This window comes from Neolamprologus multifasciatus, chromosome 9 (assembly GCF_963576455.1).
Source record: "Neolamprologus multifasciatus chromosome 9, fNeoMul1.2, whole genome shotgun sequence".
Classification (NCBI taxonomy): Eukaryota; Metazoa; Chordata; class Actinopteri; order Cichliformes; family Cichlidae; genus Neolamprologus; species Neolamprologus multifasciatus.
This window is the reverse complement of record NC_140447.1, coordinates 28186515-28204759: the sequence shown is the minus strand read 5'-3', so window position 1 is coordinate 28204759 and position 18245 is coordinate 28186515. Positions and strand designations below refer to the sequence as shown.

At 41.4% G+C, this 18245-nt stretch overlaps 2 protein-coding genes across 4 annotated transcripts in view; one reads left to right on the top strand and one right to left on the bottom strand.

The window, feature by feature from the left end:
• Positions 1–7539, top strand: part of avl9 (AVL9 homolog (S. cerevisiase)) — a 31490-nt gene extending 23951 nt beyond the window's left edge. The window contains exon 16 of the mRNA XM_085172830.1: positions 837–7539. Within this exon, the coding sequence (XP_085028956.1) occupies positions 837–964 (128 nt within the window). The 3' untranslated portion in view covers positions 965–7539. The remainder of the gene's footprint in view (positions 1–836) is intronic.
• Positions 2439–17594, bottom strand: kbtbd2 (kelch repeat and BTB (POZ) domain containing 2). 3 transcript variants are annotated; one of them, XM_085172827.1, is made up of 4 exons: positions 17418–17594; positions 14322–14879; positions 10423–10588; positions 2439–10211 (listed from the first exon to the last, which is right to left on the bottom strand). In XM_085172827.1, the coding sequence occupies exons 2-4, from the start codon at positions 14492–14494 to the stop codon at positions 8652–8654; spliced, it is 1899 nt and encodes a 632-aa protein (XP_085028953.1). In that variant the 5' UTR covers positions 14495–14879; positions 17418–17594; the 3' UTR covers positions 2439–8651. The 3 variants fall into 3 exon arrangements, with proteins under 3 accessions (XP_085028953.1, XP_085028954.1, XP_085028955.1); XM_085172828.1 differs by having other exon boundaries at positions 17425–17594; XM_085172829.1 differs by lacking the exon at positions 17418–17594 and adding an exon at positions 15043–17411.
• Between the last annotated feature and the right edge of the window lie 651 nt (positions 17595–18245).

Genomic DNA, 18245 nt, shown 5'->3' with positions numbered 1-18245 from the left:
CCACTGAAGTGGATGATCACAGAATTCCATGGTTAAGAAAAACCTTTTACAAAATACAACCAAATGAAGCACTTTTGAGGAGGTATGCGTATCATTGTCAAAGGCAAATATAAATACAGAAAGTTGACAACAAGGGGCAAAAACCACCAGTTACACTCAAAAACAGGAACGCCACATAAGACTTGAAAGACTTATGGCACGAGTGGGGAGCTCCAGGCTTTCAAGGGCCAGTGTTCTTTAGATATCGCCCCAGGTCAACACACCTGAATCAAATGATTAGTTCATCAACAGGCCTCTGGAGAGCTTCACGACATGTTATGGAGGTAATTTAGCCATTTAAATCAGCTGTGTTGGATCAAACACATCTAAAACCTGCGGCCCTTGAGGCCTGGAGTTCCCCCACCCCTGACTTATGGGATGGAACCAGGAAATGGAAGCTTCACTTCAATTTCAGCTTGCTTTTATTTATGTACTGCCAAATTACCACAAGAGTAGCTCTCAAGGGAATTTATATTGTAAGGTAAACACCAAGCAGTAAAGTACAAAGTGATAATGAACCAAAGCAAACCGCAAAAGCAACCCAAGAGTTTCTAAAGGGTAAAGAAATTGAGTATTCTTCAGAGACTTAGTTACCTGATCTCTGTGAAACACAGCATGCTTTTAAGTGTTTAAATACCAAACTGAATGAAGTTTTATAAAAAACTGTAGAAACAGACCTATTGTAACCATGACTTTGCCCTTATTAAGTAATCAAATGTCTACTGTAAGAATTCGTTCTGGTGTCATTGTAGGAAAAACTAAAAAGTAAAGTGAAATTCTCTATTTTCCACTCTCAGGTCAGTCAGTGGGAGGAGCCTTGACCAGCGCCAAGACGGCCATGTCCACCTGGTTCTCCACATTGGCTCAGCCGGCACCAGCATCCACCCCAACCTGTCCTGAACCTGCCACTGCAGTCAAACCGTGACAACTGACACCCCCGGAAATCCTCATTGACTCTGTTTCTGTTTCATCCTCTGATTGTGAAGCTTGGGGGCCGACAGAGTGAGCGCTAGTTTCATGAAGGATAGTAAATCTCTATTCAAAATCAAATGAGAGCCATCTGAAATATACAGCCATAAGTTGGTGTTTCTGGCACTTTTTTCCAGCATCATATTTGCGGGGCGCATCCCACACAAGGAGGAAGACACTGCCTTTGTGTTACCTGTACAGTCCATAACCACTGTGAGGCAGAGACTGCCACTGCTTTTGATCAAAGCCAGAAAATTCAGCAGGTTGCATTATTATGTCTGACCGCCTCTTTCTCACTGCTGCCATTTGTATTGCTGGATGCTTTCCTGTGAGACACTAGAGATGCTGTTTTGGGGTTTGCAGTGTTCACTCTGTGCTGCATATTTATACAGTTTGTCTAAAAAGGTGACTATTTTGCTGAGAAATGACATTAAGTAAAATATATATAGAAAACATAAGTCACAGCATTGAATGGAAAAGCATGATCTGTGGTCCCTTGAAAGTTTTAATGGTACACATTTTAAATGCAGTCTGGATCCCGTTTACCAGTCCCCTGTGGTAACATTGTGGTTAATGCAGTAACAGCGTGAAATATAACGTATCACTTACAAGAGCAAATCAAGTGGTAATGAATCCAAATTATCGTTTTTAATTTAACAGGACTGATTTTAAATGAAAAAATCAAAACAAAAACTTCTTTATAATAGTCGCTAACATCATCAAATTTAGCAAGCTAATGCTACTTTTTAGCTAGCTTGAGAAAAAGAATATTATAAGCAACATTATTGATTGCTTGATTTTTTTTTTTTTAAACAAATAACAAACAAACATAGCCAGGGAAAAGTAAGTTAAAATTTCTGTATTATTTAAAAATTTTGATTTACTTTTAAGTTGAAATTACAAGATACCCAACTTAAAATGTCGACTCCTCTCTAGAAGCTAACCTGAAATTTTAATTTATGGATAGTAAAAAAGTCAGAAACAAGCTTTCCTAGAAAACATGGAGTTATAATGATTGACATTTTTTTGAATATTGTTTTTAAAAAGAGAAGAATTTAATAAGATGAGTCTAACATTTTTTTAAAGCAAAAGTTGAAAATTGGCTAATTTTACTTTACTTTTCAACTAGCTTACAAGTAAAAAATGTAATTGTAAATGTAAAATTACATTTCAGATTTCTTTCCTTTCAGATGGAACTTCAGACTTCCAAGTTGTTGTGATAACAACATTGTGTTTATGACAGTTTATGGACCTTTAAATCTTTAAAATCTTTGCAAATCTAGGAATTAATATGTGAACACGATTAACATGACCATAAGACACTAATGTTACAAAGAGAAATGTTGGTTTGATGTGACCATTTAAATGAAGTTAAGCAGTTAACTTTGTTTGAATTATTTTGCTGCTGTTACCAGAAAAACAGAAAAATCTTTTAATCGCAAATGTTAGCTTTAGCTAGGTAACAGCTAAAGAAAAAGGTGGTGCAAAAAAACCCACCAATGTTACTTAAACTGGCTTAACTTGGCTGTTCCAGGATATTTTGGTGAGGAGAAATAAAATAATTAGTTATTTTATTTTAGACAATAACGGGAAGGAGTCAAAAAGGAGAAAATGGGAAGCATTTTTTTTAAACTAACTTGTAGCTTAAGTTACTGAGTCCACTGTATTGTTTAGTATCAATTATTTTTACATGTAAATGTTTTTATTTGATTTACATTTTGTCTGTTTTGTGGAAATATGTAATTATAAACGGTATCAAATTGAATAATTATTTTCAGTTGACATTACTTGATTAGTCATAGCTCTAGATTTGATTCACTCCTATGTAAACATTACAATTCCAAATTTCAAAACCCGAACACACTGTTATGATAACACCACAATGTTATTACAGAAATCCTTGTGAACCTAATGTCTGATTGTGATGAAACCCAGCTGTGTTTGACAGGGTATTGTAATCCCTTACCTAAGCCTTTTTGTACTTTACTGTCAGTATACATGCATAAATTTATTTTAAAAAGTATATTTGAAGATGGTAAAGCAGACAACTTATTTATTTCTTGTGTAACTTGTTGTCCCATGACTATCCATGTTTTGTTGTAACAACACTGGAAAAAGTCCCAGTCTGTGGACCACTGTGTATTTGCACAAAGCAGCTGTTATATCTTCTTTTTATGGATCTTTACCTTGTATAACTGTAATTTTGAGGTGCTTGAAGGATCTTTTCCCTCCATGCTACAAATACTCAACAACTGTTGGATTAAAAGTGGTCCAGTGAGCATGCTCTGTCCAGTCCAGTTTTACAGTTTTTGTTTTCTTCTTCACACTTCTTTGGACATTGACTCATTTTCTGGTGTTTTGATTTAGAATTAAGTATGTTAAATTGCTAACTGTAAAGAAAAGCTGCTTTTTTAAATCCTCTAATGATATATTTTCATTTTGTATTTAAGTATATATATATATGAATGTATTATGAATTCAGATTATTTTCTTGACAGATGCTTTTAATGTATTTGAGAAGGAAGTCAGGTTAGCTATATTGCTGTATTAAACAATCAAAACAAAAACCCACCAGACTTTTATTTTTAGCATACACGGGAGCATTTATTTTCCTTTATCCCCCTGGGTTTTTGTCTGGGAACAAATGTAGGTTAGGTCCCCCCCCCACCTTCACAAAAGAAAAGCGCTGGTGTTTGTGTGAGTGAGAGGGGGGGGGGGCTGTTGTTGTGGTGGCAGCACCACATGGCTCGACAAAAACACAGCACAGTGTTGTCTGACAACTGCACGCTGGCATAACAGGAACTCGTGAACCCGACGACCTTGCAGGTGGCTTTACCCAGAGACAATCAGAAATTCACACCCACCGAATCCCTCCTTCAGGGGAACTGATTTATGTTTTTAAATGATGCCTAATGATTAGCAGAAATCTAAAGAGAAAACCCTTAGTTCCGTTTCTGGTACATAAACATCGATGTTTGTGTTTTCAGTTCAGTTATTACCCAACTATTTCACAAATGACAGCATGTTTCCACTTTCAAAACCTTTCTCCAGACTCATTTCTCACCATCCTCAGTGGTGGTTGTGCATTAGAATCTTTCTAATGCGACATATTGGGTTCAGATAATTTCAAAAAGTAAACTAAATGACAAATTTGTCCAAATTTAGAGCTGTTGGGTAAGTCCTAAACTCCTGAATGTAAGCCTCAACATTACTGTTTTGACCATTTTTGGAGCGTTAAGGCATCAAAAGGACAAACGAGGAGAATTCCAGCTTATTCACTCAAGTTCACTGAGGTGAAGCCTAGCAGACATCACTTGACCAGCTTCACTTTTCAAATTAGCCGCACCCGACCCCAGCATCCACATGGATTAGATTTACAGTTGTAATGAAGCTGAAAAGGTTTCCCATATCCTATATCTATAATCATGTGTTGCAACTACTGTCTGCAACACATCTCTGTGGAATAGGGGACTTGACTCAGCTAGTTGTACTCCTATATAAAAGCAAGGTTGCTGATGAGCTGTGTGATTTTGCAGGTAAACCGCTGTTCTGCAGCAACTGTGTCACTATTTGTGGAAGAACTTCTTTCAGATCTCTAATTTTTGGCTTTACTCTATGTAAGTTGAAATAGATGGCAAGAGATTTGAAATTAATTTATCACAACCACTGTATAATCTCAAAGAGACTGCATTCAGTTGCAGACTGATAGCAGACTGACTCAGTCTCGTTGCTATTTTATCACCACTTCAAAGCACCAAAACTGCTTCGGAGGCAGCAACTGACTAGTTGCAGATCTGGTCCCAGTCTTTGAAGCAACAACTGAAGTTGCAACATTTTGCTTTTGGTCTCCATCCCATTTTTCTACTGACTAACGTTAACGGGAAAATAAATCTGAGGAGCAATTTGACAGAAACTATTTTTTTCTCGATTTCGTGTCTGCAGCCTGGTGTTGTTTCCATTTAATGGTATTGATGGCTTCACCAATATAATATACAAACACATGTTGCATGCACATTTATGCCAGCCTTCACACCTATACAGGATAAAAGAATGTGATCAATTCTACCTTTTGGAGCTGTATGTGTGGAACATCCTTCAAAACAAATGCTACACAGTTGAGTGGAGAATTTGATTAAATCCATCAAACCACCATCCATTACTGTAAAGTTTACACAGTTTGACCTCCAGTCAGCTGTTTAGCATTTGTTTTAAAGGAAGTTGCACATGTACAGTTCCAAACAGCACTCGCTTGTTTTTCTCCTGTCCACCCCAACACGACCGACTTTACTAACGTCTGTCACATGAACCAGAATAAACAGTATGTAGGGTGTAAGCAAGACACTTTGACTTCTTGAGCAAGTATTTCAGCAATGCCAGGCATGAAAGATAAACTTGCTTGACAGCATTTTGCATTATTTTACATTAAATGCCTCATTGTTTGAAGGTGCTGAAACCCCCCAGAAAAGAATTTCAAAAACGTGCATTATTTTTGCATTTCTTCATCTAGCACCTATTTTTTTTAAAATTGTATAACAAATAAATAAACAAACAGGGAGTCTACTTTCAGGAACGTTTTTGGTATGTTTTTTAATAAATTAACGTTCATTCAAAATACAGTGCCAAAGGAATATGATGCAGCCAAACATGCTAGTAAGGTTCGTCATGAAGCACCTGTGCTCATGTTTTAAAAAAATAAAAAATAAAAATAAAAGTAAAAAAAAAAAAAAAAAAAAAAAAAAAAAAGTAGGAGGAAGACCCCTTCCCTCCTCTAACCCCGCCCCTCTCCACTTCTGCTAGTGGTTGGCGGGACAGTTTCCTTAGCAAAAGTCCCAAGGCCAGCCCGCTCCTCTCACAACCAATCAGCAGCAAGATTCCTCGATATTCACTTCGGAAAATGTAATTCAATAGGGGAAAAGAAAAAAAAAAAAAAAAAAATACCCACAATCACACTACAGTAATGTCTGATATTAATTTAAAAGAAAAAAAAAACCTAATACAAAATAGACCTGGTTATTTCCCCACACTAGAACAGTTTTCTTTTAAACATATGAAAAATAGATATTCTATTATACATTTTATATATTTCAGCAGCTTGGAAATAAGAAACAAAAACTTAAAAAGATCATGAGCCAGAAACCTGTTTGTACTGTGAATGGAGTTGTGTGTTGGAGAAAAACAAAGTGTCACGATCGTGTCACGGCAGATCGAGTGAGGCGTTGACTGCTGGCTGTGTGGAAGACCGGTGTGCAAACCAACTCGAGGAACAGGCAGCGGCGGCGTGAGGGCAGAGGACAGAGAGGTGAGGGAGGAGAGGCGACGGGTGGCTGAACCTGCAGTCACCCTCTCTCTCGCTTTTAAAAACAGCCTCTCTGGCCTTTCCCAAAAACCGCAGCCTCTGCTTCCCTCGTCTGCAGGCCTTTTGAGGAAATAAGTGATCCTGTTTTTTGAAGAAGGAAAACTCTGCTGGAAATTAAACTTCACCTGCTTTTTGACTGCAAGAGAGAAAAAAGTAAACCAATGTTACTGAAATTTGAAGATGTAAGCTTAAACTCTTAGATTAGGAACTATTTCATTACCTCTGCAAAGAAAAGCAGCAAATCTTATAAAAGCTGAAAGCAGAGAATGACGCAGTTAAAATCTAATACAACTCTTTTAAAAGTAAGAGTCAAACATTTTCTGTTTTAAGAATCAAATGGGGAGAACTGCTGCTTTTCTACACTTTTGCACTCTACACTCACTTTTGACTGACTTTAACTATGTTAACTTAACGTCTGAAATCAGCTTCTTTTGCAGAGCAAAAGAAAAATGTTAAAGTGGATCAAACTGAGGTTCTCATGCTGTAAAGCCAGATTTTCTGCAGAGTATTCCTTCATCAGTAATGAGAGAAGAGGGGGAAAAGAAGAGGAGTGGAGAGGGGAGAGAGGGGGAAGCAACAATCTAATAAGGGGCTTTGGGGGGTAATTTTGGTACAGTTGCCATTGACATTTATGAGTAGATTTACAAGTTAAGTGCATCATTATCCTCATCATCAGCTGATGTTTAGATTATCATATTGTAGGAACTAGAGCCTGAACGACGCTGGATTTTTTGGTGTGGATGCCTTGTTTTTTTTAATTAAAAATTCAGTATATTGGTGTATATACACACACATTAATCAGCCACAACATTAGAACCACCTGCCTGAAGATCAAACAGCTTTGACACCACTGCATTGTACTGCAAAGAGAACTATGATCATGATTTTAGGATAAGTTATAACACCAAAGCTAAAGTGATGTGATGCGTGTCTGCTACCAGTAAGTGGCAGTAATGGCCTTAGAGGCTGCTGCGCACAACGAAGCACGAAAAGCCAGTGGTGACTTAACGGCTGTCAACGTAAACGAAAATGAGATTTGACACAAACTCCGCCAGGTGAAACTAACAAACTGTGCCACAACTGTTGAGTAATTCCCAGTGAAAATAAGAGTGCATCGTGCCTTGAAACGACCAGAAACCTCCAAAGAGTAAACGAAAATGAGGTGCAGAGCAAACTTCGCCAAATGAAACTAAAACAAAACAAACTGCGTTACAACTGTTATGAACAGTGATATAATACTGAATAGTTCCCGGTGAATATCAGTGTGTACAGTGGCTTGAAATAACCATCATTGGAACGAAAAATAAATAAAAGATCAGCTTTAACGTTGTGGCTGATCGGTGGAAATACAAACCTAGAGCATTTCAGATTGTTCTCATTATTTATCATGGTTAAAATTACTTTTGGAGGCAGATCGCCGATTGCCTGACCATGTTTCAAAGCTGCGATTCCTACTCTGCTACATGTGCTGCTGACAGTGCTGAGTGTAATGTAAACCACGAGTCCAGTGTTTCTCACGCAGACATGGGCAAAATAACTTCCTCAAATTTAAATGCTCTTCTTCTCCCTTCCCACGCCATGTTTCCCTACTGGCTGGCTCACTGTTGTGGTGGTCCTTGCCTCTCCAGCCTTTTCCCCTGTGGTAGATTTGGACACCTGCTGGCACTGGTCAGCAGGTGTCCAAACCGAGTGATGAGACTCACCGGAGAGGCAGCTGAATATATTGCACTGTCATTTATCACAGAGACCACAGCAATTGAAAACTGCAGATGAGCACCTTATAAAACAGTAATATTTATTTGACTCATTTCAGAACGTGACCACCACAAACAGAAACTAAATCTGCAGGAAACACTGGAGTCTGAGTTGCTTGGACGCCTGAATGACCTCAAACTTTTTTCTGTTACGTTCATAGAAAAATATCGGACAAGACACCAGCTGATATCGGTCGGGCTCTAGTTGGAACAGTATGACAAATGTAGGAAAATCTAAACACATTTTACTGGCAAAAAAAGAAAAATAAGAAACCAATGAACGCAGGGAAAACATTTTTTTTAAAGATTACTAGTAATTTTGAGGGGGCGTTTTTTTTTTTTTTTTGCTCCAAACTTGTTTTGGGCTGGGCTGCTCATCAGCAACAGCCTCTGAAGTCCAGAGCTCCCTCTACAATACAGAAAGTCAAACCCTTTTGTTTTCTAGAGTTCCAATGAGCCCCCTCCCCTTGTTTGTTCCTTGGTAATATAGTCTCCTGCTTTAGACGGAGAGATAGGGGAGGGGGGCTTATGAGCTATACGTTAGGGAGGGCCACCAGCTCACCGTCCACCTCGAACTCCTCTGCGCCATCGGGGGAGAAGAGGTATGTTGGGGGTTTCCAGGGGGATTCCTCCAAACAGGAGGGATACAGCTTCCCCACCGCACAGCGGAAGTCCTTGCCCAGATCCCAGAGCACACGTTCCGACACGGGCTGCCGCAGGAACCAACGGTCGAGCTCCACGTCATACTGATAGATGGCGTACTTGGCACGCTCGTTCATGTGGGTTTCACGCATAAAAATGCAGAGCGAGTTGAGCAGCACCACGGCCCGCACGCACGGGTCGGAGTAGCGCTTGGCAGGGATATTCGCCGCCAGACGCCACTCATTCTTCTTGACGTCGTAAATCTCCACAGTAACCGAGGAGCCGTCAATGGTGCTCGTTGGCAGACGGATGCCGGAGTTGCTGACGACGTGGAGCCCGCCGATGTAGAAAATGAGGTCGCCGAAGGCGGCCGCAGATGCGAAACAGCGACTCGTCTTGCGCATGGCCATCTCCATCCAGGTGTCGGCTCGCGGCAGGTAGCAGTACATCAAATCGTGGGTCATGACGTATATGCAGTTATGCGCCACCACCGAGGTGCTCCAGTTCCAGGCGAAGGGTAGGGGGCTCATCATGGTCCACTCGTCCTTCTCGCAGTCGTAGCGCTCCACTGTGCGTTTATTCAGCTCGCCTCCGACATTATCCCCTCCGATTGCATAGATGAAGCCGTCGCAGTAGACCAGCGTGGGTTTGATTCGAGCGCACAGCATGGGGGTCTTGGGCACCCAGGAGTTTTGCTGGGCATCAAACCAGAAGAAACTATCGACTGAGCGGAACACCGCCTGCAACTTGCCACTCTTGCCATGGTTGGAGATTGAGTTTTTGAGAGGGATCTGCCCACCAGCGATGAACACGTCATTATCAGGAGTCACAAGCGTGCCCACCTTCTGCAGGTCTCCCGGGGGATTGCACAGCTTGTACACCTTCTCCGCCTGTGGGCTGTAACACACTACTGTAGTAGGCACGTTCGAGGAAAATACATAACCGTCACTGTGGGTTTCTGACATGGCCTCCATGAAGATCAGCATCTCCTCCTTAGTCATGCCTAACCGTGGCTTGAAGAACTTGGGCATGGATTTGTAGAGGCCCTGAACCACCACAGACTTGTCGTTCGGTGGCAGACCCTGGAACCAGGCGCGCTGGGTCACCTCAGACAGAGCATCTATGCGAATCTGACTCAGAACCGAGGACAGGTGCTGTGACCGTGCCTCCATATTATACTCCAACCACAGCATGGCAGCCTCGCGCACGGTCTCCTCTTTTTCGACGTTGAGGTTGTCACTGCTCAGGATGTCTATGAGCAGCTCGTGGGACAGCTGCAGGAAGGTCTCCTGTCGGTACACTTTGGGGAACTTGTGCTCCACCATGCGCTTGGCGCTCTGCTTCAGCTCACTACAGCTGTAGAGGTCACCGATGCTCAGCATGCGGACGCAATTCTCAGCGTTGATCTTCTTCACCAGGTAGTCTCTGCACTGCAGCAAGACATCCTCAACCTAAATAGGAGAATAAAGGATGTGTCTTTAGTTTTAGTCTTCTTCATATTCTTATCTTTAAAGATACAAAATAAGGATGGGATTTATCGAGGCCACTACCACAGCACTACTTTCAGTGGCGGATTGATACAAATTTAGATCAACAACAGAGCTCTTTGGCACAGAGAAATAGCACAGGTTGTTCCTTTTCTTTGTCCTTCGCTGCACTGACCTGCAGGAAGCAGGCGGTCTCGTAGAGTGGCTCTACTGTGCTGTCGCTGATGGCCAGGTTGCCCGTATAGGCGTACGTGATGATGATCTGCAGGGTGGCCGCGTCCACGTTCCTCAAGTGGACGTGGGTTTGCGTGCTCTCGCTGAGGCCGCTCATGAACATTGCCCTGCGAGTGAAAGACCGGAACAACAGTGAGACGACAGTCAACGCAGCAGCCGATGTAAGAGGAAGTGAAACAGCTAGATCGCAACTGAGGTTCACGAAGATATGAAATTTTAATCATATGCATCACCCAATTAAAAAAAAAAAAAAAAAAAAAAAAAAAAAAAAAATGAACAGAAAACATTTTCCACACCATCTTCTTAATCATAACTCAGAGCAAGATAACAGATACAATGAGCTCTGATGGAGAGGAGCTTTATCCAGTTTGTACTTTCCTCTCTTTCTACAGGTAACTCTGGCATTATAGCTGCCAGTTATCCATCTAACATACTACTATGACACCAGTTTATTAATACTTCTTAATATCTGTATAAAATGTCAGAACTAAGTTCAGCATTTCCCACACAAAGGCTTCACTTTAAAGTAAGTTTGTCGCCTCATTTTAACATTTGTTCAAATCATGTCAGACTGAAACACAGGACTGATAATTCTTTATCCATCTGTCAGGTTCTAATCGCGAGTCATTAATATGAAAACAATTATTAATCCAAAACTGATCCTGTTTAACGGGCCAAACATCCGGAGACACAAAAATCGGTGAAACAAACCATTTCTTACACCAGTAACCGCACATGCATGCTGGGTAACACTAACTAACATCTGCTTGTGTTATGTCATGCATCTTTATATTACAAAATTATATGAAGACCAACTTATCCAAAAGTCACATTAAAGATACCATGACCTACAAGAACATCAATGATAGGATTTCAGGTCAGCTGATTTCCTCCAGCTTCATCACCTTGGGCTGCCTCTGCTCTGGAGCATCACTCCAACCTACTTCATGTATTTTTACATGAAGTCACCAAGGCTGGAGAGCAGACTTAAGTTATTTTCACCAAGTACCTTTGACAAAACAGCTCCAATTCTTTGTATTGGAGTTCACAATCTGTGGTAAACACTGCAGCATCACTGGTTTACCTGGAACAGATGTTACTGCTGTCTTGTTGAACACTAATAAGCTTGTTTCACTAATACCAGATGACAAAAGGCGACAAGCAACACCCAGCACCTGGCTGGTAGTCTCCAACCCCCACATTGCATCAGCAGCCTCGGTGGGATGCCCACGCTGCCATGTTGTCATTCATCAGCAGCTGGTGTGAATCAGAGCCTCCTTTACTGCATCAGTTCATTCAGATTTACAAATCTGAGGAACAGTTAGTGGCTTGAGATGGTGATTTACATTTATTTGGATTCTGTGCTAGATACAGAGTGTTCAGAGGTACTGTGTACTACTGCACAACTACTATTTTGGGAAGGCCGAAAGCACCAACACTTTCCTTACAGATTTTTAGTTTAGGGGGGGGAGAACAAACATGGACCCTTTCGTAATCTGCTATGCCCACTTAAAATCCGGAGAATCCCCTGCTCTAAAAAACATCTGGAAGATAATTCGCAGTCACTGGTTGGAGGATTTGAAGCCCTTTCTCCTTGAATATATCAGCTTTTTGACATTCTGGTGAGCACTGTTGAATGTTTTCTGACATGTTCAAGGGTGATAAACAGCTGACTACAACATGCTGCTCTAATTTTTATTTTTCAAAGCAATCACTGTATGAAAAAGAAAGAACAGCTCTGTCCACCTGAAGACTGGCTTTTGGGGGCTGTGTGTCTGTGTGCTGATCACAACAGCGACCAAACCTGCCAGCCTGTATTACGCAATCCTGCAGGCATACCCCTGCACACCCCCACCTCCCTTGTTTCCCCACTTTTTGCTCTCCATCTCTCACCAGGACCTACGTGACCAGACTTTCCCCCTATAAACACAAGCGCTCTGCACAGCCGCCCTCCATTCCTTGAAGAGAGGCATGCGTGGAGAGAAAGAGGAGGAATAGGCTCCACTTTAAAGAGAAAGTGCTGCGACACCTCTACACCCCGAAGGGGAAACATTTCCCATGTTCACACCAGATAACGACTGCATGGGAAACGGTTGCGAGAGGTCTGAATTGATGGGAGGTTTTTCTTGGAGTGCATGCAATGAGACAGGAAGGAGGTAGATGGTGTGTTCAAATGCTGCAGGAGCTCCCATCATGCACAGAATCTTATTCGCTACACTGCACACCCTTTATCATGCAATGTGGTGTGGACAAATGAGGCCTCGGGGGGGCTTTGAGTGATATGTTTGCTTCATTTTTTTCCCCATGCATAAATATTTCAGTGCCCGTACTACAAAGCAGGTTCAAAACCAGCATCTACCTACCTTATCACTGAACTTAGCTTAACATCAACAATCAGGCAAAAGCTCAATTTCTATTTCTGCACCAAATCCATGTAGAGTTATTGATGCAACTTCTGTAAATGGCCAACACTCCTCTAAAAATTCACCACTCAAACCCTGGTTCACGGTGGAGTTTCTCTTTAAATTCATTCTCTTCCAGTTGATTTGAAAAATGACAAGAGAAGAAGAAAAAGCAGGAAATGGTTTATCAAATTAAACAATTTTGATCACTACAGGCACTATGTGTGATAACAACCATGTATGTGCCAGTAATAATTCTCAGTTACTGCGATTCCTAGTAGCAATAGGAAATCTGAACAACGTGATAAACATGCACATAACACTTCCACTGCAGGTTAAACACATAATGAGGGGGTATCCAACACCACCTAGCAAGTTTTGTTTGTCCAACATCCAAGTAGAATCCATGGCTAAAGACATCCGCATACTTGCAGGATACGTCTCGACAATCATCACTTCTTGCAGCTTTATTTTAACCTGTTCTTACTTCTGCAGGTTTGTCACCGTGTGAGAAATTGAAGACATGCATCTCCTAATGTTTGAGTTAGCTGAGCAGGTGGTTTGATTTATGGGGTCTTGCGAACTTTAACCTTCCAATGTTGACTTTAAATACAGTCATGAGCACTGCTACTGTCAAATCTAGAAATTGTCTAGATTGTCTCCATCTCTGCTGACAGCTACATCATCTTTACTGGTTCATCAGCATCAACTCTCTGCCTCCATCTGTGTCTGTCCCGGGCTACATGTTGGCTCCTTCCCTTTTAGTTCAGCTGTGGTACATAATGCAGACCAGAGCAGTTCAGTCCCTTAGTTTGGGCTGAAGCAGACCATCTTTTACACCCGTCTTCCTGGTGAAGGCTTTAATCAGAAATTGCTGCCCAAAAAAAAACGTTTTTGTTGATAAAACAGACTACTTCTGTCGAACAGGCGGACACTAAAATACATTTAACAGTCAATACTCACCTATTTTTAAAATGCATGCTGTCTAGTCCTGATGACAGCATGCACTTTGCCTTCCTTCATATTTTTAATACCACCACGATGAGCCTCTTTATTTTAATTACCACACTTTCGTTAATCAGAATCATCTTTTTTTTGGCCACGTTCGTTCACACAAACAAGGAATTTGACTTCCTTCAGCTTGTGCTTGCTTGACAAACTTTTTTCCTGGTTATATCAAACCCTCAACTGGTGTAGAGGACATTCCAGCACTCAAGGAAATCCCATCCACTTGTTTTATATAGAGCAGGTAACACTTGCTCTACTACAAGATGCATTATTCATTAAAACTGAGGGAGGTGAGCACCCACAGACCTCGCCAGGCTACATAAAGACAGCACGCATACATCTCTTCGCATTCAGAGTCACAAGCAGCCCGAGGCTGTTAAAAGCAGACGCGCACAACGTGAGTTATTCCATCCCCGTGAGGCGCACTCACCTGAAATAGGAGCTACACGTGGCCAGGACCATCTTGTGACACGGGAACTCCGTGTCCTCCACCAGCAGCACAACGTCAGTCAGTAACTTCTGTTCATAGAAGAACTTGAGCTGCTCCAGCAGGGAGACAGCATAGTCCGTGTTGACCGGCCTGCGCTCACTGAGATCCGACATGGTCGCATCCCATGAATCCCGCCCCAGTTTTGAAAAGTAACGCAGCCGGCAGAACCGGACTCCAGCCAACCAGGAGAAAAAGTTACAATCTTAAAGATTCAAGAGGATAAATGGGGAAGGGGGGGTGGGCAGGGGCCAACTCTTTAATGACTCCCCAAGCCCAAGTGGAGGCGTACAGCACCTATGTCGAAAAATATCTGTTGCTCCTTCTGCTAGAGATGTGCCAAAAGCTGAGCATCACCACGAGGCGTCCAGAGGAAGGGGGTCCGGGTTGAGGAACGGGCTGTTTCCCCCTTGTGGGCTTCCTATTTGTTGTCTGAGGTCATGCAGTGAGGCACTGGGGAGCGGAGGTAGAGAGAGAGCGAGCTGCTACATCAGTGCTTGTCTGTAAAAAAAAGAAAAAAAGGAAGCGTGAGTCTCACATGCAGAGAAACCAGCAGTAGAGGAAAAATAAGAAATCTACAAATTCTTTACATTCCTCTGAATTTCTTTAGGTTGTCTGAGCATTGAACACCCTGAAAAATTGCATTTCCTGTCTTAGCACTCACTTCACCCTCTCGTCCAGAAGCTGCACTGGCAGCTGGTCAGCGAGTACAGCCGTTTTCCCACATGCACTGCAGCCTTGAATTCTGAGGAGCTCTTCAGCGAGAGCGCAAATAACGCTGACATTAGTTTGTCTTTAACCTGCGCAGTCTGTGTGATCTCACACTAAAGAGTATTATCAGTTGAAGCACACCATTTCCTGCTGGGTGGGAAAGGTTAACACTGGAAAATATCCCCACCCGAGAAACATATAGGTTTCAATATCTGTAATGGTTTTTATTTTTTGTGCAAAGGCACCGTTTCCCAGACTAAAATTCTGTTGTATGAAGTGATTTGGTGACATGATGATGGTGAAGATGGTAAATAATTACACCCCAAAATTCACAAAAATATGCAATCACTGTTTAGTGACTTGGGCGATGAAACAACAAGAGATGCATGATCTAATATTTGTATTGAATATTGGTCTGACTCGAAAGATTGGGCTGGATAGAAAGGTTATATTACAAAACTAGAGAGAGTGCAATTGAACCGAGTCTGATATTAGCTTACAAAAAGATTCTCAGTCACTCAATTTAATTTAACACTGGTATCGAATTGCTACTCAACATCGACAAATGCCCAAAGCAAAGCATCTGTATCGGGCTGGAACTGGAAAGAGTAGGAAAAAGTCAGAAAACAGCCTGGCTAGAAACTACCCAAAACCCTTCTAAGAAACAAGACAGCATCTGAATTACATGGATTCACAGGTTTTTTTTTTTTTTGTAAAATTGTTATTAAAAGGCTACAATGTGTCCATTTTTAATAGTCCCTTTGTTGTCCAGGTGTAGCAGTCACAAAAGACATGTTTTGTTGTTTGCTGGTGTACAGCATGGCTTCTCCCTTGGCGCAAGGGGTTACCACAGGCTCCTAATGTTTATGTAGCAGAGTTTTTACACCGAACGCCCTTCCTAACACAATCCTAAAGTAAACCACCTTCACAGGAAACCCAGGTTTAACTCTGATGTTACCTGGATAAGATCAACTGGTTTACGGTACAGACCTCAGGGGTCACCGAATAGTTAGGTGAGTGCGTTAAAGTCTTCACCAGTCACCAGATCCTAACTCTACCTAATACCTTGAAGAGATTCTGGATTTTAAAGCACTCTCAATAATCATCAAACCATTTTGCCTGATCTGATCTCATTTCACCTTTGTTCACAGCTGTCAATTAAACAAAAAATGAGTGAAAATCCTCAGGAAATAACAATGTTTTAAAAAAAATGTTATATATGCAGTTACATCACCAGCAGAAGTGCCAAGAAGCAAGGAAGATGGGTCACCACATTTTGCCAGAAAAAAAAAGTCTTACTAAGCCACACTGAAGCAGGGGTTTTCCAGCTCCAATTAGTCACCTGTCTTGAACCTCAACCTCACCCAGGTCTATGAAAATCGACCTTGGAGTATAAGCCGCAAAGGTGATGTTATTAAGAAAAAAAACCCCCGCTAATAATCTTTACCTAACATGTGTTACATCAGTCTGCAGGCTAACGGATTCGAGGTTATGCATCGGTGCAATTTACTAGCACGTTCCACGCACCGCGGAAAATCACTCTGCTGATGCAGGATCTAAGATCATCTATCTATCTTTATTAACAGCTGTCAACTGTCAAGATTGATACAACTTCATCCACATTTATGCGTCTACAGGGTTTCTTCCACTTAATGCGGGCCCAATCTGCCAGTAACACCTTGGAAAACGTGCTTTTTACGCAGCCAGTCAGCCACCGAGGACGCAGTCAGCCTCACAGCCTGCTAACAGGTTATCCTGCAAATAAATGCTGAGATTTTTTCAGTCCGGCCAAACATTTTTCGGACCACACTGAAACTGGACTGTTAGCTTCGTTAGCACGTTCCACCACGTCCAAAACAAACCCCGGTGCTGTCTAAAACATGGAACCGTTAGCCAGATGTTGAAATTGGCAAACACCATGGGGCTATGTTTCTTACGTGTACCTCCACAGAGGTGGTCCCCCATCTGTTGATTACGGTACCTAGACATCTAGCCTCTATGTAACGTTATATCACTGGCTCAAGTAGTCACCCGCGGCAAGTTAGCAACTATAGCTTCCCCATTAGCTTTGTAGTTCCGGTGTACCTTACCAGTTAGCTAGCGAGAAGGATGAGCCGGCAGTTATAGTTAGAAAATCACGGATATAATATCATCAACTCAGCAAAGAAGCTGCTATGAAAAAAGGGCGTTATAGCAGTAGCTAACGAGAGTGGTCATGTTGCTAACACGCACACAAACACAAACTGCTAGGCTAGCTGCTAAAAGAGCTAAATAAGCTGAGCCATTTCTCGCGCAGAACGCCTAAAAAACAACACAAATTTAGCTTACTGTAAACCTTAGCAGGATCCACACTCTAAACCGTCACGGGATCTCTTCCCAGCAACAGAAAGCGTGCAGTGATCTCCCTGTGCCGAGCTGAGACGCTGAGTAGCTGTGTGGAAGGTCCGAGCAGCGGACAACCTTTTAACGCATCATAAGCGCCTCCAAGACAAGAGGCCAACAGAGGATACTGCGCCTGCGCCGGAATCAAGCGAACCGCGTCCTCTGGTGAAGAGACAAACAGCGACCCCTGCAGGACTGAGACAGACACTGCACTTGAGAAAAACAATTATGGACATTTATTTTAGAACCACCGACAAGAGTCAAGTCCCCTGCATTCTTATTTATTGAAACATTTATTTATTAACACTTAACAATAAAACCCTAATATTTTACTGATATTTACAATAATAGATAATATAATTTTCATTAATCTTACGGATCTAAATATATAGGCAAATAATTATGTGACATTAGAATTAAGCTTTTAATCAAAGATTTGGCTCTACAAAGAAACAATCAAATAAGCAAATAAATACACAGAATCAAAAAAAAAAAAAAAAACGTTTTTAAAGGATATCATATTAACCATATTTATTTGTGAGTTTTAGTATTCATTAGCCATGATCTCTTTGTACTATTCTGAGCCCTTTTTAAAATCGATATTTTCCTTAACTGACTTTGTTCGATTTTTGTTTAATTATGTCTCTCTTCGGCTAATAAAATAAAATAAAATAAAATAAAATAAAATAAAATAAAATAAAATAAAACAAAATAAAATAAAATAAAATAAAATAAAATAAAATAAAATATAAAACTGTCATGTCGATGTCGAGT